The sequence below is a fragment of the Penicillium daleae genome, assembly GCF_028827525.1.
Source record: "Penicillium daleae strain IBT 16125 chromosome Unknown utg000002l_segment0_segment0, whole genome shotgun sequence".
Lineage (NCBI taxonomy): Eukaryota > Fungi > Ascomycota > Eurotiomycetes > Eurotiales > Aspergillaceae > Penicillium > Penicillium daleae.
Window position 1 is genome coordinate 6,112,238 of NW_026623150.1, and position 23,104 is coordinate 6,135,341.

Below are 23,104 nucleotides of genomic sequence, written 5' to 3' on the forward strand. Positions count from 1 at the left end.
GAGACATGTAATTTTACCAGGTTACAAAACGAGACAATACACAATTCACATGCTGCGCCACAGCAAAAGCACGTGGGGGTAGTACTTGGTGGAGTCCGGATGTGGAAACGTGTTAGTCATGACGTCAACCTGTTTCAGCATTTCCGAATTTCGTCGCAACCGAGCCGGAGACGTCTACCTGGTGACGCTCTGCAATTGAAGTTCAAGAGCGGTGGTATGCAGAGTATAGAGTATAGGAGTGGTTACCCCGAGACGGAAAGTGTAAAGTCGTCAGAACTAGTATATCCATCGCAGCCACAAGGCTACGCGAGAATTGTGCAGAGATGTATGTAAAATAGTGGGGTGGGGCCAACCCCTCGAGAAAGATCGGAGATCTCCTATGCTGGTATCATATAGATGTAGGATGTTATGCAAACCATTCCATGGGGAAACGTAACAACATTCCTACCCACTAAGCACATTTCACAGCTTCGCCCTGCCATCCACGGAGACCAGCGCACCGTCTTCCCGAACCTGGAAATCCTTATTAGGCTCCCATCCCATCCACGCCCGAAGCGTCTCCACCCCACCTTTGCCAGGCTCAAGTCCCCCACTAGACCAACCACCCTCATCGGCCTTGATGGGATAGCCTGGCGTGCGGGACAAGTGGACAGCGGGACGTTGCTCGTACCCTGCCGACTCCAGCTCGCCCTGCTCCAGGACAGGTGTGGCGCAGGCATCTGTACCGTCAAACACGGCCTCCCACTCGGCGCGCGTCTTTTCCTTGAAGCGGCGAGTGAAGATGTCTCGGAGCGCGGGCCAATTGTCCCGGTCTTCACGGGCAGGCATCTTCTTCGGATCGAGCTCGAGTCCGCGCAGCAGGGCTGCGTAGAACTGCGGCTCGAGTGCACCGACGGCAAAGTATTTCCCGTAGTCTTTAGTCTCGTAGGTATCATAGTAAGGGCATCCACTGTCTAGGAGGTTTTTGCCGCGCGGTTCACTCCAGGAGGGATTTTTTGTCGCGATTCGAGGGAATGTTGCGAGGTAGGCGGATCCATCGACCATGTTAGCCTCCACGACTTGGCCGCGACCAGTGCTAGTGCGTGCAATCAGGGCGAGAATAATGCCTAAGAAACAAATTGCACCACCTCCGGCGAAATCACCGAGAATATTGCCCGGAGCGTAGGGTTTATCGCCTGCTCGGCCCAGCATGGAGAGAACACCTGATACAGCAATGTAATTAATGTCGTGACCGGCCATATCCTTGTACTTCCCATCGCGTCGGAACCCCGTCATGCGCGCCACAATTAGGCGCGGATTATGCTTAAGAAGGACTTCCGTGGGCGAGAGACCGAGACGTTCGAGAACGCCGGGGCGGAAGGGGTCGATCAACACATCCGTGGCCGTGAGGATGCGGAGGAGGATCTCTCGCGACTTGGCCTCGCGCAGGTCGAGGGTGATGGAGGTCTTGCGACGAGTTAGTTGATCTGCACTGACTGCGGATGGCCGGTCAATTCGAAGGACTGTTGCGCCATAGTCGGCGAGAAGGAGACCAGCGAAGGGGCCTGTGGGGACGGTCAATGTTGAGAGCGCGGGCGTACGGTCAACCGAGATGTGGACTTACCTGGAGCTAGACCAGCTAGCTCTACGACTCGAATGCCATGTAAAGGAGGGGGAGCGGTCATTTTCCAGAAACAAAGGCCGAGAAGAGGTGTTTACTACTTTCAATTCATTGCTCGAGTTGGGATGAAGGTCAATTATGGAGATCAGATCGACTGGGGTCTCCGCAGCCGAGGTCCGTGGCAGGGCATTGCCGCGTGCGGGGGAATCATCCACGTGTGTAGTGTGAACACAACTCAACGCTGGATAACTCTTAGCGGGGAAGAATGGATAAAAAAGTTATTTACTCTAAGGTACCGATAATTTCAAAATCTGTTTTCATTATCATCGCATTAGATGCTGCAATAATTAGCTGCACACCAAATATATTCCTCTAGAATATACCCAGTCAGCTGCTTATTCGACAGCTCATCAATTTTAAAGCTGCCCCGTGTAGCTTGGTACATTAGTGCACAGTCATATGTAACTCCAGACACAGGGTAGATACGCAACAACTGTACATCACTCTCATCTTCGCTGATCCTACCGTCCTCTACCCTGGTGCTATGATCTTTCTAATCTCGCTAATCTTCATCTGAAAAGGAAACACCAGGTTGATTGGCTCAGAGAGAGTGGTATATAATCTAAGATTTGATAGCTTGCACGCTTTTCATAAATGACCAGAGTTTCTCCATATAATGATCAAAAATAATCGGCCATGTAGAATAAAATCACTCCGCCGACTCACGAATGAGGCCAGGCAAGAGATCAGGGGTTGTCGAAGTGAATATAATAACAATTAACATCATAAAAAAACATGGACAAGAAATGACAAGGCGAGCTTGTCGGAGACTGAACACGATGCAGGACGCTCCCAAAAAAAGTCAGGCTGCGATCAGGTTCAGAGGAAGAAGACGCAAGATGCAAGAACGGTCATGAAGATGGCGAGGAAGTTGGTCACTCCCGATCGCGAGGCAGCACCGGTGTAGATCGGAGAGGCTCCCTCTTGAGTGCTGCTAGGGGTGGACTCTACACCAGAGGTGGTGCCAGGGAGGTGGGCAGCGAAAGTTGAGGTTCGGCTAGGCGAGTAGGGGATGCTAGACGCCGATCCAACGGGCTTGGCAGAGGAATGGCCGGGAACAACAACGAGAGTGCCGGTGCTGGTAGTCTGGGGGAGACCACTAGGGCCAGAGCCCTCGCCACCCGCGGGGGACGAGGGCACGGGGGTAACCTCCGCGGTGCTGGTGGAAATGGGCTTGGTGAGAGTGACGGTGGTCGGGGTAGCGGCACAGTGGGTGCAAACGGTCACGGTAGTGGTCCAGCCCTCAGGAATAGACGGCGTGGTAGTGGCCAACCCAGAAGCGGGACTAGTCACACTAGCAGTGGCTTCGGGGCAGACAGTGGTCGTGATGGTCGTCGTGATAGTGGTGAAACCCGTGGGACAGATATCGGTATACGAGGTAACAATGATCGTCGTGGTTATGTCAGGCTGGGTAGACGAAGGAGCAGGGGTGACCGAAGGGGAAGCACTAATGACGGAGGTGATGGTAGGGAGTCCAGTTCCAGTAGGTCCAGAGGAACCAGCAGGCTGGGTGGTACCAGTGGCACCGACATCAGGGGAGCTGCTGGTAGCCGACGCGGAGCCAGAGACAGACGGCGACTCAGACACGACAACGGAGCTCGAAGGAGCAACCTGGGCCGAGGACGCAGAGCTCGAGATCGGGACTCGGGATGGGCTAGACACAGGGGACTGGGTAACAGGGGTGTGGCTAGGCAGGTGAGGGATAGACGAGCTTGAGACGGTGTCGGTGCAGCTGGTGCTCTGCGAGGAGGTACCAGTGGGGGCGCTGGAGCTAGAGGCCGAGGTACTTCCAGAGGGAACAATGCTGGAAGCTGGCACGCTCGAGGCGGGGGAGCTGGAAGGTCCGACGGCAATGCTAGAGGCAGTCGACAACTGAGGAGGCATCAGAGGAGTGCTTGAAGACTTGGACACAGTTCCACTGGGGACGGCGACAGAGCTGGATGATGTCTGCACCGGAGTGCTGGAAGTAAGCACTGGCGTGCTCGAGGCCGGGGAGCTGGAGCTGGAGCTTCCAACGACGACACTGGAGGAAGACTGCTGGGTATGAGCCACAGGGGTGCTGGACGGCTTCGACACTGTGCCACTGGGGACGACGACAGAGCTGGATGATGTCTGCGCCGGAGTGCTGGAAGTAAGCACTGGCGTGCTCGAGGCCGGGGAGCTAGAGCTTCCAACGACGACACTGGAGGAAGACGGCTGGGTATGAGCCACAGGGGTGCTGGACGGCTTCGACACAGTGCCACTTGGAGTGGTGACGGGGGAAGAAGAAGACGGGGTTGCAGAGCTAGACTGAGCCGGCTTGCTCGAGTGCGAGGGAGAGCTCGATGGAACAACTGAGCTGCCAGGCGCACTGGAGGGAATGCTAGATGAAACCACTGGAACACTGGAAGGGATCCGGCTGGACGCAGGGGTAGAGCTAGAGGAGGCAATGCTAGACGAAGAGGGCGCACTCGATGGAGAAACATGAGGAGTGCTAGAGGCATGCTGCGAGCTAGCCGGGACTATGGGAGTAGTGGATGCCACCGGGCTAGACGAGGGCACGGAGCTGGACGGAGCAACGCTAGGGGACGACGAGTGGGTAGCAGGCTGGGAGGCAACAGGAGTGCTTGATGACACGTGGATTGAGCTTGAAGCCGCCGGGGTGCTAGAGGGGCTAGCAATCGACGAGAAGGCCGGGGATGAAGCTGGAGACCTCGAAGGGGTCGCCGAGCTGGAAGGAGTAGGAGTGGGAGTGGGAGTGGGAGTAGACTTGGGGGTTGGAGTCACGGTATAAATGATGGTCGAGGTAACAGGGGGAGGGGGAGGAGCACAGCTATAGAGAATCTCCTTCATCTCCTGAGCATAGGTGAGTCCATCAGGGGAGACATTGTTCTCCGAAGCAGTAGCCTCCCACAGCATGATACCACCAAAGTGCTTGGGGTACAGTGCCATGTATGTCTCAACCAAAGGATACACCTCCGCAGGAGTCAAGTAGTAGCCTGCGACACCGGCATCCTCTGAGGCAAGAAGACCGACGTACAGCTTAGCATGGGGATTGCTGCTGCTCTTGATCACATCGACCCAGTCTCCAAAGTTGAAGATGCCAGTGCCGTCGACGTAGTCCCGCGCAGAGCATCCAGCCGTGTTGTAGAACTGCACCCAGATGAAATCGAAGAACGAGTTGGAAATGGCATCGCTAAGCTGCGCATCGGGAATCGGGCACTGAGGTGCACCCGAGATATAGAACTGCTGGTCAGGGTACTCGTCAAAGTGGGATCGCAGACGATTGATCATGGTAGCGTAGCCTGTCCGAGAAGTTAAGGGGGAGTTTTTTATAGATGGAAGATCAAAACAAGAAGTGAAAACCTACCAGCGCCGCCATCGTGCTCAATATCAAAGTCAAAGCCATCCACAGAGGTGCTCAGGAATGGACGAGGGTAGGCATCGGTGTAATTCTCATTCTCAGGACCAAATGAGTACCACAAGAAGTCGGCAAACCAGATGGCGTCCAAGTCACTGGTCAGCTGCTGGTACGCAGTCTCACCACCGATAGACAGCATGACGGTCTTGCCCATCTCCTTGCAGACAGGGATATCCTCCCAAATCTGATGACAACCGCTGAGAAGCTCTGATCCAGCGTAGACAGTGCCATCACACTGGTTACCAAAGTTAGAGCCAGGGTAGGCACCAACACCGCTGGGGAAGAGGTTGATAAAGGCAAGATTGATGATATCCAGAGAAGTCTCTTCACAAAAGTGGCTCAGCCGTTGTTGGTAAGCACCTTGACCCTATAAGCAAGTCAGTGAGACGATTACAATGTAGTAGAAGGAAGGCAGGAGGAGAAAGACGAACCCAGTAGACGGCGACATTCGATTTCAAAGACGCATCCACCGCAGCAGAAGGAACGACAAGGGATGACAGAGCCGCAATGGCGGCAGCAGTCCTCCGGAAAGCCATTTTGCAGGCAAATTAATGAATGGTACTGGCTTATGTGAAAATAACCAGAGGGAGTAAAAGAATGGCAAGGCAGGTATTCGCCTCGTTCGAATCAACGAAAGGACGCAGACGATAGTCTGCTGGAGGGAGGGGGATCACCGTCACCGAAGGAAAGAGAGTGAAAATATTCAGAACCCAGGCCAGACGAAGAGAAAGAGAGAAAGCCTCCTATTAAAAAGGATACATAGTACCACTAACTACAGTATGTCTGGCTCATGGGGGTGGAGGCTATGCCCTCCTGGATTGTGCAAGCCCATTCTACGGTGCGCTAAGCTAGTCATGATCCAGCAACTAATGGCAAATGCATGAGAAGGGGGTACACTCCGACCACCGACGAAGGTCAAGTACCTGTTTGTGGCTCCACGGCTAAGCACCAATTTCCACTGTAGGGCCAATCCACTTGTTCGAGTCCGACGAATAGCGGTCAGATCTCTACAACCAGACTTGACCGTATTGGACCCACGAGTGCGAGAGAGCGCCGGCGGAGATAAAAGGTCGGAGACGAGCCCATCCGGGAGTTTGTGAGGGCGGAGGGCGCACGCCGCCATTCATCTGAGCCGCCTCAGAGACCGGGTAAAAGGGCATTTATGACAGTGGTACCAGTGATTTTGGACAAAAGCCACCACTAGGATGAGGGCGGAGGATGCCAGCGTGTGGCGTGGCGTGGGAGGGGGACACGTCCAGTTTGAATGGGTGTTCAAGCGCCCTTGGCAAAATGGCCAAAATGGGTATCGTCTTAAGAGCCGCATGGAAGGGGACTAAATGATCCATGCTCGGGCACCCGATGCGGCCTGGACCGAAGTGGAACAAGGCACGATAGGATAAGAGGAGATCGGGCCAGTGCCAAGATCGCAAGTTCGGACATCTCCGATCTTTCATTGGGCAAATGCATTGGGCTAAATACCGCTAAGCGTGATAGTCCCGAGAGTCGTTTGGGTGAACCAGAACTGTTCAGGGTCGAGATACTCAGAAACCGGGTAGACCGGGATATTGGATTGCCATCAGACTGTGTTGATGGGAGATAGGTGTCGAACAGAGGGCATGTGGTGTACATGAAGCATGAATGCATTTCTGAATATCCATCCCATCATGTCTGGGTTCAGGACTGGGAAAGACCACGGTGATGGCCGTGAGGTTTGGCACTGATAGAAGTAGAAGTCATCAAAGTGGAGAGGGGGAAGGAAATTACTTGGACGCACGAGAGTCCAAGCGCAGGCTCGGTGGAGACTCCGAAGAGGCATAATTCCCAGGCTCTAAGCCCAATTGGGGACTCGCTTGGGGCGGAGCCTCGCAGGCACACCAATCAGCAGCCTGGACCTGGCGGAGTCGGAACTCCAACCGGATCACCACCCCGTTTGCCAGCTCGGTTAGAGGGGCTCAGGGTACATTAGCAAGAATTTACCAAGCCGTTCGACCTTCTTGTGCCTCATTGATCCTACCTTGGCAAGCCCTGGATGCAACTCCAAGAATCAAGGCGTGGACACGTCTCGTCATACAGTACATCTTCGACGCTAGAATTAGTAGACGTCCCATGCCAGTGGAGGCTCATCTCCCCCTCCTAAGTAATTTTCCGCTAGCGAGATTAGACTCCCTTTTTAGCCTCACCTTGGCCGAGGAGATCCTGAACAGAACAATCAAGTTTAGAGTGCATCAACCCGTGATGGGCCGATGGGCAAAGGTCGCTGACCGTTTTTGGACCCCACGCTCATCTGCCGTTAGGGCGAAATGGATCGCAAATTTGGAAAGTGACAATATGCCCCTCAGTAATTGGTCCGTGGGCCAATGGATTCCACCTCCTGACTTGCTGAGATCGGCATAGTCTATTACAAGTCGCCGCAACGTTGGGGCGTTATGAAATACATCGTCTGCGCTAGAAGTCCCTTAAAGTCCCACATAATTCCCCCTCTCCCATCATATCCGTCCACACCGAAAGCCAACAAGACACTCAATTTAATTTGGCGCATTCAGCATGGAGTACATACTACGGCGTGTAAACAGTGCACAAGAAAGAAACCAAAGGCCTGGTCCATGAAACTTGAGCCCGAGAATTACCTCGGAATCGCCCCGGAGACATCAGTCAATCCGTAATATCTTCGAGAACAATTTCTTCACGTCTGCGCCGAATCGAGATTTTTGCAGTAGCATCTGCATGTAGCGCGAATCCTTGTCGTCTAAATTGAGGAACTGACCCCTCCGCAAGTTGAAAGTCATATTTGAGAAGCCCATGGCATAAGAAAATCTTAATCTCGTTCGCTGCGAAGAAGCGGCCTGGGCAGGCATGGTTGCCTAGACCCCATCCTAAATGCTTGGCCGACGGGGTTATGAGATGGGCATGGGTCCCCCAGCCAGGGGTTTGTCGCTTCTTTAAGAATCGATATGGATCGAATGTGTTGGGAGCCTCGTAGAATTTCTCATCCCACATCCAGACCTTCGGGACCGCGAGGGAAACGCCTTTGGCGATTTGGGTTCCGTCGCTTAATTGGATGTCTTCCTTGGCGACTCTGCGCAGCGAGGCTGCCAAGGATCAGTTAGACGAAACATGCCTGCGACAAGATTTATTGGAAGGTGTAGTCCCTACCGATATTGATTGGTTTCATTCGCTGTGACTCTTTCAGAAAGCTGTCCATCAACTGAAGTTTATAGAGAGCCGTCTTTTTCCATCCCTCTTGAGAAATGACCGATATAACCTCATCTCGTAGCTCTTGAACAAGCTTCTCTCTTCCGCAGAGGTCAAAGATTACTTGGGTGGTCATGTCTGATGTTGTATGGATAGCAACGACGGAGAGAGTCAGTTGCATCGCTACTGGATCGTACGGGCGCCCTTGAGCAGTCTGCTCCATCCAATCCATTGCATCATTGTTGTATGAAATGGGCTCTGCCAATCCCAGAGCAGTCTCCTTTTCTCTTCGCCGTTCTTTTAGAATGGGGTTAATTATGTTCTTTGCCGCGTCAAGCTCCCTTCTGATTTTCCTGTAAGATTCCAGAAATGGAGCCACGATTGGTCGAAGAAGAATGGGCCACAGTCGAATAATTTCCGACGCCCTTACAGCATCAACCGTATAGTTTACCATGATCATGAGCCAATCTGTCGAGAGAAGTACAATTGATTGACATAATGAGAAAAGCATCTTATCATCTTGTTGAATATTAAAGCATCTGTTCCAGTTCTCATCTTCGCACAGCCATCTATCACAAGTATCGGATTTATTGCAAAGTTCTTTAGTTGCAGGTAGTGAAGTCGACGAGTCCAGCATCAGTCACAGACTCCTGGGGAAGACAGAATGCAACATGTTCACCCTTCAGGTTCTTGAAAACTCGTGAGTACTCAGACTGAAGACATTGTCAGTGTCAATTAGCTTCTAGATGGATATGGTTTGAAATCTCAACGTCCCACGTACCTCGATTCTAGTCACGAAGGTGTTATAGATGTTCTCGGCCTTCATTTTCTGGCGGACCAGATCGGTCACTCCACCAAGAATGGCGTTCACAGTAGTAACCTTGCTGTCCCAGGTGAGAAGAGCAGAGACTCCGGTTCCATCGCGACGGGTAGATTCAGTGCTGCCGTAGATGTCTTCATCAGGTTAGTAGACTATCAATAAACAGGTACAACGGGATAGTGCTGACTTTGCATCTTCTTCGCGATAGCCATGTTTCTCCACCAGGCCATTCCGACGGCTTTGTCAAACAATACGGTAGGGAAGACACTGTAAGGCGTGATGACGTCGAGCTCTTGGACCGTTTGGTTCGAGATCGAGGGAATACCGGCATTCGAGATGTAACCGACCACATCGCCAGTGGATGGGTCTGTGACATTGTTGACTGAAGCGAACATGCCAGGGACTTTAGTGACAACCGAATTGCAAGTGCGAACGCGCTCTGCATTTTGAAAGACACGACTGTGGTTCCTCTTGTCAGTATGCACTAACCTTGAGCCTGGTGTTGTGGGGACTCACCGGATGATGTCAATGTCATAGTAAGGCATCTCCATTACCTTCCAGGTCTCATGGCTGGAGAACCAATATCCTGTTTAAAGTCAATATCAGCCCCGTTTGTGCTATAACCCAGGATATGTAAGTTTCACCTTTCTGGACAGTGATCGGCCCAACGTTGCCCATGTGATAGTCCACGCTCACCAGCTTGGCTCTCTTGTACTCCCAAAGCGCCTCGATATCAGATTCAGGGAGACCACCGAAGAATTGGAGCCACCAAGTGAAGAGTTCTCCCTCATAGGGATCATCTAGATAGCTGTCAGTACCCTCGCAGGTATAATTCTGCTCGGGGTGGTGGACGGGAAGCGTCTGGTTTAAATCGACGACAGCGCAAACTTTACCCGCGCCGCGGTAAAATATCTTTAAAGCAAAGATATGGAGGTTAGTAAACACACAGTGTGGCGGGTTTGAATAAATAGCATGGCATGCATACGTGAGCTGCTGTAGTCTTGGTATAGTCCATCCAAGTCTGCCACTTCTTGGCAAGGTCAATGTATGACCGGTTTGACGTGTTCTCGGCGGCCTGGATGAAGGCATACACGGCCCACAAAAGTTCACTGTGTAGTATTATCAGCTGGGGTTTCTTGCCATATCGACATGGATGACTTACCCGTTGTCAAGGCCGGGGACTCTGTTGTTCCAGTCCCACGTAGGGGAAAGATCCTGAGAGCTCGAGGTGAACCACGGTAGGAAACCACCAAAACCAGGGTAGGTTTCATTGAATCTCAAGTAAGATTGCAACTTGAGTTCCATGATGGAAGCAGCAATACCTGGGGCTGCAGATGGGTCACGGGGAGAGAGGAAACGAGCAGCTTCCGCAGATCCGGAGATAGCATGTGCATAAAGCATGACTTGTAGTGACTTTTTGGTGGATACTAAGTAAGCCTTTTGATCAAAATTGGATTTTATGGGGGGAATAGAACTCACTTCTTTGCTTGCGGCACTGAACGGATGCTTGACAGTTCTCTCGCCAGTAACCCAATCAATATTGGTGCCGTCATAGGACATGCCGTTATTAGAATTGAACGAGACGTTGTTCTGATGGAACTTGCCCTCCCAATACAACATATCGTTGATGAAGTTGGAAGGATCTTTTAGAATTTGCTGTTGGGTGTATTGCTGAGCAAATCGGCAAGATGGCTCGCCACTCTGCGAGGGCAGAGCTGTGGCTAGCGTGGCACAAGCCAGGCCCAGCGACGCCTGAGTAAAGCGCATGATGGGCTTAATGAAGTCGGAAAATAGAGAGAAAAGGACAAAATACTTCAGATACTTGGTCGGGAGTTCAGGTGGATGAGAAGCAGATTGGTAGGTTGATGGCGGGACAGTCAAGAATTTATATACAGCTACTGGAGATAACCTCAACGTGCTGTAGTCTAACAATACACATGGGACGAAATCCTGCTATTCGTTGAAGACCCCATACTTCCCCTGAAAACATGCCTTTTAGGAAGCGATCTACACCAACCCCCCGCATCGCCCAAGAGTTTTCTGGGGAGATGTCGGGTTGCCCCATCAACAAATTACATTTTGTACTCTGCCGACGAACTGAGTTGATAACGATTATTTCTGAACAGTCTCCACTTGCCTTTACAAATTTCTGCTTTGTCTTCCTTCGGTGAAATTGATAGCAGGACTTGAAGCAGGATTTGGAGATTCGGCACTTGAAATCAAGGCAGAGAGGTCCGTGCCTTAAATCGCCAACAGGCGGCGAAGTGTCGGGGAATCGGCGAAATGCGGAGATTGAAAAGCTTACGCGCGCAAAATCGGCGTATCTCAAGTTAGACTTCTAGAAGCCGATGAAGTGGCCATGGTTTACCGAGACCGCTGGGGCGATTTGTTTGGCAAGTCGGAGTGAAACAGGGCTGCATATAATTTTCCCTAGATAATAACGATGTATAGTAGGTCTATGAATGGTAGAACAACATATTTTGCCGAACCAATTAGCGAAGACTTTTTGAAGAGAGGCATAGGAAGAGGTCGAAACAGAGGTCTTCAAGGCAATTGACAAAGACAAAACGACACCAATAATAATAATGTAGCACCCTTGGTTATCGAACACCAAAGGCTTTCCAACTAACCGCATTACCTTGCTTAGGGATTCCATATGGACTTTGTCGGGTTTCAAGATGATTCTAAGACATTCATCCATTTTCTTTCATTATCATACATCTAATTAATTATAGAGACCGACGCAAAGTGTCCGACGCCTTCGAGTCAAGCCGTGTCAAGATATCAAGAAGCACGGAGAGGTCGCTTCGTGCGCGTACTGACAAAGGCGATGTCTCATGTTGGTCGATGATTTCTAAAAGGCTGGCGCCGATGAGACGTATTTTCTCGACCTTTACATATGCGATTAGTAAGGTAGGCTATCTCCGGGGGTTTGATAAGAGAAGTGACTTACACATGGTTCTCCATTGACTTGTAACGCCCAGAAAGGGGCCTCACGCATGATCCTCAACATGTTCCGAGCAATCTCTGTTTTCCTCAAGAGCAAAATTTCGTTATGCCCCATAGGAAAATAGTTGACCTCTTCAAATTTCTGAGTGATAACCATTTTCAAACAGTGCAAAGAAATGTATAGGTTGGCTGCTTGAATGGTGTAAACCCGCAGTAAACTATTCATTCCTTCTCTGTCGGAGTGGGTGTTAGTCACGAGTTGATCATCTTGAAGGAAAGGCGGAAGATCATCCAGAGAAGTCACAAAAAGTACGTAAAGATGATCCAATCGCAGTCTTTCATCCGCTGTCAATGAATGATGAGTATTCATAGAGACATTCTTGCGACTGTCAAGCAGACGCATCTCTAGGAGAAGGTCTGACGCTGTCTGCCAGAGACGCAAATTTGCATTGAAACCAGTAAGAAAGCTCTTACGGACTGTCAAATCATCTGCACTCGTGCTTCCGGGTGTCACGATTATTTCATCCTCAATACCGGTAGGGTAACCCATGGTGATGCCAGATTCGAAAGAGAATTTATGGATCGTGATTGGACGACTGTTCAATATGGCGGCAGACTTGTCTCCGATATAGGTGATCCAGAAAGCGCGTCGGCGGAATTCTGCTTCGAGGGGATGCAGACCCTGTATGGATTCTTCATCATGCATCTGCAGCACCTGGGCTAGCCGGGTCGCTTCGCCGAATATATGCCAAGAGAATCTTGGCTTTCCAGCTGCATGCATGCAATTTGAGTGGAGATATCGAATCGCCACGGAATTTGCGTTTGGATGCTCGAGATCGGCCTCCAGGTAGGTAACTAAGCAACTGCGAGAAGCCTGAAGAAAAAGATCTGCGATCGTCTCCCCTTCTGGGAAAATGTCCTTCGGAAGAAGGAAGGCAGTCTCGGCGCAAACAGCGGTGATGAGGGTGAAAGTCACATCCGGCCATAGCTCAGGATACTTCAAAGATTCATAGCCGTATCTCATGCTCGAAGTGCTCCCTCGGAAGTTCCGTGTATCGTCTCGAGAGACGAAAAACTCCAAGCCATCTCGAAGGCTTGACTCATGGACAAGTGGGATAAGAGGGAAGAGATAGTCAAAAAACAGTTTGAAACAATGCTTGATCACGTTCTCCAATACAGCTGTTGGCCTGCGTATGTAAAGATCCCGGCCGAGTGCTTCCCATCGCTGTAAAGCGGATATCGCGCCTCCTGTTGACGTGGCATGAGAGAGCGGAGTTGGAACAGTATGGACCGTCGCTGGTGAGAGTGCAGGATCCAGGCTGATGGCAGACGTGATTCCCGAATCCCATAGATCAAGATTCTCTGAGTCTCCAGGAGCTTCAAATAGGCTCTGTGATGAAGGGTCATGTCTCGTTACTTGCAGAGACGGTGTGACTGGACTCTGCAGAGAGTCTCCTCGAGCCTCAGCAGCAAGATGGCGTCGTTTTGCCTTCGGACCTCGTCTAGAAAGCGGCAAATTGAAGGTACATTGCTCTCTGGCAAGACGGCAATTGACACAAACTGATGATGGATCAGGGCAGTCGCACTAGGGAGCAGTAACTGTTTCAGTTTGATGTTTCTCAATCGCTTTCAAGCGCTATTCCATGACCCACCTTAGCTTTTCGCCGCCGACATCGATCGCATGCCCTACTAGCCGGGCGCGGGGTATCTGCATGGTTAGCGGCTGCCATCACATTGCCAGGATTCTGTGTCGGGGAGAACGGAGAATTGTGTAGATTTGTTGAACAGAAAACTGGGGGTGGGCCACGGTCAAATACTCGAAATACCCCGCTCCCTCGGCCAAATTTCCCCGATGCAGCGGGCCGATCGCGGGAGCCCGGCAGCCAATCAACGGCACGGTACGGAGGACCTGTAGACAAGAAAAGAAAACTCAACCGACCGAAAAATGGCGGTCACCTGATGGAGAGATATTTGTTGAGAACTGGAATTACATCCAGTGGGTAACTTCACGTAATTCCCAGTCGACCCGATCACCCGGCCGTACCGATCACCCCAAAACACATAGTAAATGCGATAAATTACAACTTTATATCTGAACAACCGTATCTAATTAGGAGAAAATATTAAGTACATCTGATCTAAGTAGTGTTTCTAGCCTACTAGTATAGGGTAGGAAATTTTCTTTAAGTATTAGTAGAGATATATATATTAAATCTGAAATGTCAAAATTACGCTGTTGTTTACAGTAATCGATTAAAATAGTCCTGGAAATGATTTAAGATTTAATTATTATTCTATACGCGTAGAATAGCTTACCTCCCAAAATTGAAAGAGGAATAGTACCCTGTGGTTGAATTATAGTAGAATAAAATCATCTCATTTACGATGTGTTTTTAGGGGATCGGGTCGACTGGGAATTACGTTAGTGGCTGTCGCGCGCATTTTGGTAAGCTTGATAGATTTAAGATGTATTCGTGACTATCTCATTTGTCCAAAAAATAAAACCTTCTAATGCCCTCAGAATACCCGTTCAGCCAAGGTTCCGGTACCTGGCTGATATGCAAGACCATGAATATGTATCTCTGTAACAGCTCTAGTTTGACGCATTCGTCTCTTTCCAAAAAGAGGCTCCCAGGGGCGACGAGCCACACAAGCAGCGTCATATCATACACGCGCCCAACTTTGCTTGATGATTCATGCTACTCATCAAGACTCTAGTTTCTAGGAGGGAGCCATCTGTTTCTCAAACATTCCTTTCAAGAGCAGTGCAGACTGTTTCGGGGTTCTTGCAAGGGTGTTGTAATCGGTGAAAGTAACGCCAAATCGAACCCCGTAGCCATCGGACCATTCTGAAGAGCATATCAGTTTCAAAGTCCAGTTAGCGCAGAGAAAATGAACATACCTAGATTGTCCATCAACGACCAGGCAAAATATCCCTTGATATCAGAGCCATCCTCGCTGCGTGCTAGCGCGACAGCGTCAATATGATCCTCGAAGTACCGGATTCGGTATGTATCGTTCACTGCCTCTTCAACAGTCATCTTATCTTCACCGGGGCAAGGACATCCATTTTCAGTGACATAGATAGGCTTTCCATATTTACGGTAAACCCGTGTCAGATGCTTCCGAAACAACTTAGGAGTCGAGCGTAGCCAGTGAACACCTGACGGCTCACCGACTGATAGACCCTCTTTGTTTTCTTGGAACTCTTCCACATTTCCAAGACAGTCAGTCTCGGAAGCTGGCCCGTCACGGTGACGTGCAAATTGGGAAGTGTAGTAGTTCATTCCGTAAAAGTCCATCTCTGCTTCACGAAGCAGAGCAAAGTCGGCTTCTGTGAACTCAGGCAGACGATCACCCAGCTGTTCTCTCATGCAGGTGGGGTAGTCTTGTGCCAGGCTTTTGTATCAGGAGATGGTTAGCTTTCTGGAACGATATATGAATAGATATGATATACCCACCAGACTGGATTGGCAAACCATCCGATGTGGAACTCCATACGTCGCTCCGCAGCCTGGTGATCACGTTCGTCTTGCGCGTCCCAGGGCTCATAGAAGTCTCCGTTCAAAGAGATTCCGATTCTCCCATTCTGTGCTGCTCGGAATTCCTTGTTGTAGAGGGCGACTGCGCGAGCATGGCTCATGATCAGAGCCTTGCCAACAATCCAAGGCTCCGTCGCAGAGTTACCCTCAGTAGACTGGGGATTGATGCTGCTTCTTCCTGGAGCATTTCCACCAGTAGCATAGCCCTGAAAATTGTTAGGTCCAAATGTCGAGGGAAAACTAAAAGGCAATGAAAAATACTAACAAAGATGGAAACAATCCAAGGTTCATTCAGAGTAATCCAGTTCTTGACTCGATCTCCGAATCGCTCATAGCAGACCTTTGCAAAGCGCTCAAAATCCAGCTGTGACTCTTCCACATTGAGCCAACCTCCATATCTGTCATGGAGAGCTTGAGGCAGATCCCAATGGTAGAGTGTGACCCAAGGTACGATATTTCTTTTTAGCAAAGAATCAATCATTTGACTGTAGAACGCAATGCCCTTTTCATTTACTGCGTCGTTTCTTCCACCCATTGGGATGATTCGCGACCACGAGATAGAGAAACGGTATGCTTTCGCGCCATACTTGGACAGAAGGTCAAAGTCCTCCTCAAAGCGATGGTAGTGGTCGCATGCAATATCGCCGCTGTCACCCTTTGTCCGTGTTGGCTCCAGGTGGCAGAAGGTATCCCAGATTGACTTTCCCCGACCATCTTCATTGACAGCTCCTTCAATTTGATAGGCAGCTGTCGCGAAGCCCCATTCAAAGTCGCTGGGCAATGGGTTGGCAGGAGAATCAGTCGCCATTTCGATCAAACTTGTCTTCGCAGAATTATTTGCAAAGTTGACAAGTTACGAATTGAAGAGAAGTTATCCTCAGGTCAGTGATAAAACGCAGAAGCTCCGAACCGTGCCTTATAGCCGGGCGGGCGGGTGGCTTGTGGCGTTCAAACAAGCGTGGGGCTGTTGAGGTCCCACGGCTAGCGTCGGAGAATTACCGTGGCATCGGGGCAATTTTGCACGTGGCAATGTGCTATTTCCCCGATACAATTTCCCCGTCCCCGCAAACTTCAACCCCAAATTCCATCCCCGATGAATTTTTTTCTTCCCCACAGTCCGGCACTTTTCCCCCTAAGTGCTGCGAGATCCGATTGATTAGCCGCACATGAATCCTGACAGGAGCCCGTTCTATATAAGATGCAGGGGCGCCCGCGTTGAAGTGTTCAGATCACCTCACACGTCCGCTAGGCCTTTTCCTGCTGATCTCCACTGGAAACTTCACCTACACGGTTAGTCAACAGCAAGCATGGCTCCTGCTGCTGCTCATGCGGCCGAGGGAATCATATCGCCCATCGATGTGAACTCGATGCCGCCGTTTTGGCGTCGAAAGAATGGCATTTTGCTTTACTTCCTTCTCACGTCGTCTCTTCTGGCTAGTGCTGCGCTCGGTATCGATGGAGTAAGTCTCGATATATCCCGGATTTGACGTGGACTTTAACTGACACGGGTTTCAATTAGTCCATGACAAATGGAATGCAAGTCCTGAATTCCTGGCAAGACAGATTTGGGCACCCTGAAGGCGCGAAGCTTGGATTCTTCGGAGCTTCTAACGCCATCGGCGGTGTCATTCCATTCATCTTCTTAAGCTGGATCGGTGATAAATGGGGGCGCCGTTTGCCCACTGCTTTGGGTTCTGTCGTCATCATCGTCGGTGTTATGGTCGAGTTCTTTGCTACCTCTTTGAACATGTATATCGGCGGTAAAATTGTCCTGGGAGTTGGATCATCGCTCATCCAGATGGGCGCACCGGTGTTGGTCACTGAGCTATCCCATCCCAAGGAACGTGTACAGGTCACCACATTCTACAACACATCCATCGTTCTTGGGTACGTGATTGGTGCATGGGCCACCTTCGGCTGTTATAGAATTGACAGTCAATGGTCCTGGAGATTACCTACTCTGATCCAGATTGTACCGTCGGCTTACCAGTTCTGTCTCATCTGGTTTTGCCCCGAGTCGCCTCGCTGGCTGATTGCAAATGGCCGTGTGCAGGAAGCCCGCGATATCTTGATCAAATACCATGGCGAATGCAATCCGAACTCCGAACTAGTGGAGCTCGAATGCGCTGAGATTCAACAGGCCATCGCCAAGGAAGCCGAGAACAACATGACCTGGAAGGACTTCTTCTCTTCCAGAGCCAACATGAAGCGTATCTTCCTTTGCTTTTCCACGGCTGTCTTCAGTCAGAGCTCTGGAAACTTGCTGGTGTCCAACTATCTTACGCAGATCTTGAAGGATACTGGACTCAAGACCGAGTACGAAATCACCCTGATCAACGGAATGGTCACACTCTGGCAGTATATTGTGGCCATCTTTGTCACTCTTATCATTGACCGCTTCCGCCGTCGCTTCTTTTTCCTCACTGGATCTGGCGGTGTCCTGGTCACCTTCATCGTTTGGACAATCGCTGCTCAGCAGTATCTTGAGCACAACTCGCTGGCCGCCGGTCGACTGGTTATTGCATGCATTTTCTTCTTCCAGGCTTTCTACACTTTTGCTTGGACGAACTTGATCGTCACCTATCCTCTCGAAGTGGTGACACTGCAGATGCGTGCCAAGACATGGGCTTTCGTCCTGCTGACCATCCAAGTGGCCTCAATCTTCGGAAGTTACGTCAACCCCATTGCACTGAAAAACATCGGATGGAAGTTCTACATCTATTACTGTATCTGGGTGTTCATCGTCTTCCTCATTGTCTACTTCTTCTTCGTCGAGACTGCCGGACCCACTTTGGAAGAACTGGCCTATTTGTTTGAGGGTGAAGATACCAAGAAGGAGATGGTGCACAAGATCGAGGAAAAGAAGGATCAAGTCACATATGAGGAGCAGGTGGAAGACAAGATTGCATGAATGGCGTGTATATAATTCTTTTTTCAATATTTCATGCCTGAATTCAGGATGATATTATCGTTGTCTGGCTGGCGCCATCTGATGATTAATCTACTTTAATCAAAAGGAAATAACATCTGGCTTTAAATACACCTATACCATGGTGTTTATTCCTATAACCATTTCGTTATGTAGAATGAGCAACTGGGAACCCGAAATACCCAGTAAGCTATATCCTAGTATCCTGGTGGATACAGGGCTCGGCTGTAGCTAGGCAAAAAGGTTTCAGAGCCCGATTGAGAAGAATATTCTCATTTCTGAGCATTGTGTTTTGATTTCCGCTTGAATTTTAGAAAGAGGTGATGGGGAATGCTGGCAGTTGCTTAAATCCTTGCTTCTCATGCACTCTTGTTGATCGGTTGTGTAACGATCTGGTAGTCGACAAATCGTCGCATATCAGAGTGTGATACACAGATCCACTCGATGTTATCTCGGCCGTTCAACGTATGCTGTGCTACGGTAGAATGTGAACAACACGTGATTTACCCAAGCCCAAGAAGTGGCGAAATTCATCATGTGTGAGACCGTCCTGGGTTCAATTTTTGGTTGGATGACGATGAGGTTGATGCATTTACCGAAGAAACTAAAACGAAGGATGAGAATCTTGTACGTGAGCGATGACCCAACTCCCAGGACAAATTTCCCGCCGATATACATGTTCAAGGAGGTAGCAAAGAACTCGACGATAACTCCGACAATGATAGTCTACACGGGCTGCATGGGTTCGGTACTTAAGAGATTTTCATCAATCTCCTTATCCATACGTCTCCTTTTCATGCCCGAATGATAAGAATGAAGTTTTCGCCACTTTGGTGAAACGTGACAGCCAGCTACAAGCTAAAGAAGCCCTACAATCCCTTAAATTCTGGTGTAATTCACAACTTATGAATACCTTATCCACCATGAGTTTGTATAAAACTGCACAAGCATTCAGAGAGTTAAGCAACTATACCTAGAGGGATGTACTGATGAATATAAAAAATCACATCTCGCACGCAGTTCAAGGATATAGGTCGAGATTGTCTATCAATACCGCACAGTGATCGTCAATATGATTTTGGTTCACCTAACACGGTTTTATTACAGCGGGATTTTATCTTTTCTTGGAGTAGTAACTCTTACCCTCCTCCTCCTTTTCTATCTGCCGTCTCTCTTATCCTACATCCACCCAATTTCGGCATGGAAATCGCGCGAGGTTTATTCCACTAAGCGGAAGCAAGAATATATAGCCGACGCGGCCGGAATACTGAAAGCTGGACTAGCAAAAGTCAAGCGCCCGAAAATGAACTTTAACGAAGATAGTTCTCTGATATGTTCATCCCGATTTAGTCCAATGTCTTTCGAATTGTCAGCGACAATGGCTATAAGACAATTCTTTCCCCGGCATACGCAAACGAGATTAGCAGGCTCCCAGAGGCAGGCAAGCGAGTAGTCAGGCAGATTCCACCATAAGAAGCCAAAGCAGTCCAAAACAAACAAACGACCTAACTAGATTTTTATGGATTGGCCCGTTCATGATGCAGCGATATGAAGTCGGTAAATGGAAGTACATGCCCAGGGCCAAGGCCTTGTATCGCCACCGCCGAGACCATGTCATCTGCTTCCTTTGGAAGAATTTCCATGAAAGGGACAGCATGGAAGAATACTCCAGCTGGATCTCGGTGGAGACTTATGGTTCTCTGGAAGCTATACTCGTTGTTTACGAGTAAGTGGATAGACCGGGATGCATTTCGAGGGAGCTTTGAAAGAGTGGAAACCCTTGCATTTATGCGAGCAAATGGCAAATATCCTTCTTTGACTTCAGCGGAAGATTCTATGCAGTTGTAGGTTGGTAGTGCCCGGAGTGTGGTTGGCAGCGAGGTTTTCCGAGGTGTTGTTTCGAGTTGACATTGATAGGAGCTCTGCATTCAGACAAAGACGATAGAATTAACAGGCGTCGACCAGACATGAATATGGTGCATCATCGTGGGAGAGATCTCGCCCGCTAGACGGCCCACATGATGGAATCGCCTACATGCAATGAATAGTTCCATGGATGGAGATTCCATAGACGAGTGCCGTGTTCCAGTGGCCCGGCGTGGTCCCTTGGTCTCCACGGACAACAAGACATCACGTTGTGTGTTCTGGCCGCTTCCCAAGTCTAGTAATTGGCTGATCTTGCAGTGCAAAGAATTCAACATTGTGGGATATAAGGGTGAAGTGGAAGGTTGTAGTTGACATGCCCCGACTGGCCACTAGTTAGTAAGAAGCCCTTGGCGTTTGGGATGTCTCTGACCAGGCCTGGCAAAGGCGATGAGGCATTTTGAGATAGAGGAGGTAGTGGTACATGCCAGGGAACTCACATAGGAGTATGTTAGAAAGAAAAAGGTCTTTCCAAAGGCATATCTGACTTGGAAGCCCTCAAGAACACCGGAAAGTTCGGTTATAAAGAGAGTGCAGGTAGCCAGATATTGTCAATGGGCACTTTCCTTTTCTTACCTCGTGTATGATGACGATACTCCAGACAACCTGTATAATTGTTTGTTTTGGCCGTCGCGTAAGCGAGGCAAACAAAATCGCGATTTCCCAACAGGGCGATTTCCTTTTCTCCGTCGTCTCCTCCCTCCTCTCCTTTCTCCCCCTTCTTCTTCTTCTTCCTCTTCCTCTTCCTCCTTCTCCTTTCCTTTCTCACTCGCCCTCTTTCTCCTCCTCTTTCTCCCCTCCTCCCCCACACCCCACGGATCTGCCGTATCGCCATCCAGCCTCTGGGATTGATACGTGCTAGCCACCATCAACACTGAGCACCCAGTGAGTCCTTGGATTCACTGGGTGCTCGGCATTCAACCAGTCTTTCCCCCCCCTTCTGTCTATCGAGATGCCCGGATCTCGCCCAGTGCTGCAAATATGCTCATGACTGATCCTCCAACTCTCATCGGATCTGCCGTATCGCTTTTGTCCGTTCGTGGGACTGATACGTGCTAGCCACCTCCATGCCGGACACCTGGCGAGGCTGCTGGTATTTACTTACTAGTAGTCATGCCTGGGTGTTCTCGGCTCTGAATCTCAGAAGTTCTTTTTTTCTCTGTTTTTTTTTTTCTTTTCTTTTTCACGACCTTACTACGATCAATGTCTACTGTACCATGATGCTCACGCACTCGATTTGCTGCCTTCGCTTTTGGATCAACGTCGATCTCACTTTCCACAGCCCAATTCATTCACTAATCACACTTTTATCCCTCTCTACATTCGTTTCAGTACAACCCCCTCCCCCCGGTTCAAAACTACAGTACTCACTCGTTTTATTGTCATTCTCTGGTGGTTTCGATTGTCGTTCGCTCACAACTCCGCTTGCGTGCCTGGCTTGTTCTCCAAGCCCTCTCGACCCCATCTCGGGCCAAACCACAAGGTACTGTGTGACTTGAGTCTTCTAAGCTGCCTGGATCCATTTTACTGACCATTGTTCTAGCGTCATAGAGAGCACTCCTTCTTTGCAAAGCGGTCCTTACGTCCCCTGTTCCCACATATCCCACCCGGGGAGGTTGAGCCTGAGGATGATCTCGACGTAGAAGTCGACCTGGATGAGAGCACAAAGGCCGGCCTTGATTCTCATCAGAAATTCATATACTTTGACGGATAAAAAGACCAAGAGACTGATTCAGCAATTGATAATTCAGATGAGAGACTGGCTGGTCTCTTTCTGGCCGCTCATGATCGGGTCACGACTCAGCTCCAATCAAATACAACCCCAGCTAGAGATGATATGCTGATGTCTTCGCTGCATAGATTTGTGGACATCTTTGCACAGATCAATGTTATGAAGTTCTCTATGTACAACAGGGACTCATGGAAAATTTTAGTCAAGACCAGTGGAAACAGTCGTGCGGAACCAACTCCATTCAAGTTCCATTGCAAGAAGGGAAAATGCAACTACCAAACCGACAAATGGACAAGTTTCAGATATCATTTCCAAACATGCTCAGGACTCGACAAGCCAGACAGGCAATTCATCTGTAACCTACGTGGAAATGACTTCCAACCCGAAATCTCTCCTATAGCACACGAAGCGACAGCACTCAGAACAATTCGAAGGCTATCAATGTGGACAAATATCCCGTGCAGCTCAAAGGAGACAGGAATATTGCCAACAATTCCTGAAAATGCATAATTTGGTCGACACTGGACCATGGAAGTGCACCTTCGCCTCTGACTCATTCATTGGAATCGACGACTATTGTCCTTCATCAGATCGTTAATTCTTGAATTGGAGTTATACCCACGAGCATCACATGAGGTCACACAACCAACCTTGCTGTAACAGCGATCACTGAACTGCTGGGCATACGCGCAAGAGCAATCAAGTATGATCCCGTTGTCAAGTATCTGTCAGTCTCAGAATACCGCGAATGGATGTCCAAAGTCAACCCTGGTTCTAGCCCATCCTCGGGGCAGCCGAGCCGTCCATAGCCCCTGAGATCAACCGACAGACTGTCCGTTCGAGTGCCAAGGCCCGTTCGGCCACTTCAAAGCAATTTTCGCCCATTCAGCAAGCTCCAAGTGCTTCGCGCCTCAGGATTTTCCGTACTCTCCGTTCACGAAAGCCACGACCGACAGA

The 23,104-nt window shown here is 49.7% G+C and overlaps 8 protein-coding genes across 8 annotated transcripts; 2 read left to right on the forward strand and 6 right to left on the reverse strand.

Moving 5' to 3' along the window:
* Positions 1 to 462: 462 nt before the first annotated feature.
* N7458_003091 (CaiB/BaiF CoA transferase family protein) lies at positions 463 to 1,664 on the reverse strand (the record flags this gene model as incomplete). Its single annotated transcript, XM_056906474.1, has 2 exons — positions 463 to 1,544; positions 1,604 to 1,664. The coding sequence occupies 2 exons, from the start codon at positions 1,662 to 1,664 to the stop codon at positions 463 to 465; spliced, it is 1,143 nt and encodes a 380-aa protein (XP_056770581.1).
* Positions 1,665 to 2,479: 815 nt separating this feature from the next.
* Positions 2,480 to 5,596, reverse strand: chiA1 (class III chitinase ChiA1; the record flags this gene model as incomplete). Its single annotated transcript, XM_056906475.1, has 3 exons — positions 2,480 to 4,944; positions 5,010 to 5,427; positions 5,492 to 5,596. 3 exons carry the CDS (start codon positions 5,594 to 5,596, stop codon positions 2,480 to 2,482), a joined length of 2,988 nt encoding a protein of 995 aa, XP_056770582.1.
* A 2,116-nt stretch (positions 5,597 to 7,712) lies between these two features.
* Positions 7,713 to 8,433, reverse strand: N7458_003093 (cytochrome P450; the record flags this gene model as incomplete). The annotated part of the gene is made up of 2 exons (XM_056906476.1): positions 7,713 to 8,149; positions 8,214 to 8,433. 2 exons carry the CDS (start codon positions 8,431 to 8,433, stop codon positions 7,713 to 7,715), a joined length of 657 nt encoding a protein of 218 aa, XP_056770583.1.
* Positions 8,434 to 8,854: 421 nt separating this feature from the next.
* Positions 8,855 to 10,839, reverse strand: N7458_003094 (endo-beta-1,2-glucanase; the record flags this gene model as incomplete). Its single annotated transcript, XM_056906477.1, has 6 exons — positions 8,855 to 8,965; positions 9,034 to 9,193; positions 9,322 to 9,511; positions 9,717 to 9,984; positions 10,058 to 10,181; positions 10,235 to 10,839. The coding sequence occupies 6 exons, from the start codon at positions 10,837 to 10,839 to the stop codon at positions 8,855 to 8,857; spliced, it is 1,458 nt and encodes a 485-aa protein (XP_056770584.1).
* A 962-nt stretch (positions 10,840 to 11,801) lies between these two features.
* On the reverse strand, positions 11,802 to 13,928 carry N7458_003095 (transcription factor domain-containing protein; the record flags this gene model as incomplete). Its single annotated transcript, XM_056906478.1, has 4 exons — positions 11,802 to 11,963; positions 12,026 to 13,606; positions 13,674 to 13,766; positions 13,848 to 13,928. Coding segments are annotated over 4 exons (1,917 nt in total), but the record flags the coding sequence as incomplete, so codon positions are not given.
* Positions 13,929 to 14,742: 814 nt separating this feature from the next.
* N7458_003096 (glycoside hydrolase family 1 protein) lies at positions 14,743 to 16,371 on the reverse strand (the record flags this gene model as incomplete). The annotated part of the gene is made up of 4 exons (XM_056906479.1): positions 14,743 to 14,870; positions 14,924 to 15,420; positions 15,483 to 15,769; positions 15,829 to 16,371. 4 exons carry the CDS (start codon positions 16,369 to 16,371, stop codon positions 14,743 to 14,745), a joined length of 1,455 nt encoding a protein of 484 aa, XP_056770586.1.
* A 499-nt stretch (positions 16,372 to 16,870) lies between these two features.
* Positions 16,871 to 18,474, forward strand: N7458_003097 (putative MFS hexose transporter; the record flags this gene model as incomplete). Its single annotated transcript, XM_056906480.1, has 2 exons — positions 16,871 to 17,023; positions 17,083 to 18,474. 2 exons carry the CDS (start codon positions 16,871 to 16,873, stop codon positions 18,472 to 18,474), a joined length of 1,545 nt encoding a protein of 514 aa, XP_056770587.1.
* A 1,556-nt stretch (positions 18,475 to 20,030) lies between these two features.
* On the forward strand, positions 20,031 to 20,222 carry N7458_003098 (uncharacterized protein; the record flags this gene model as incomplete). Its single annotated transcript, XM_056906481.1, has 1 exon — positions 20,031 to 20,222. One exon carries the CDS (start codon positions 20,031 to 20,033, stop codon positions 20,220 to 20,222), a length of 192 nt encoding a protein of 63 aa, XP_056770588.1.
* Between the last annotated feature and the right edge of the window lie 2,882 nt (positions 20,223 to 23,104).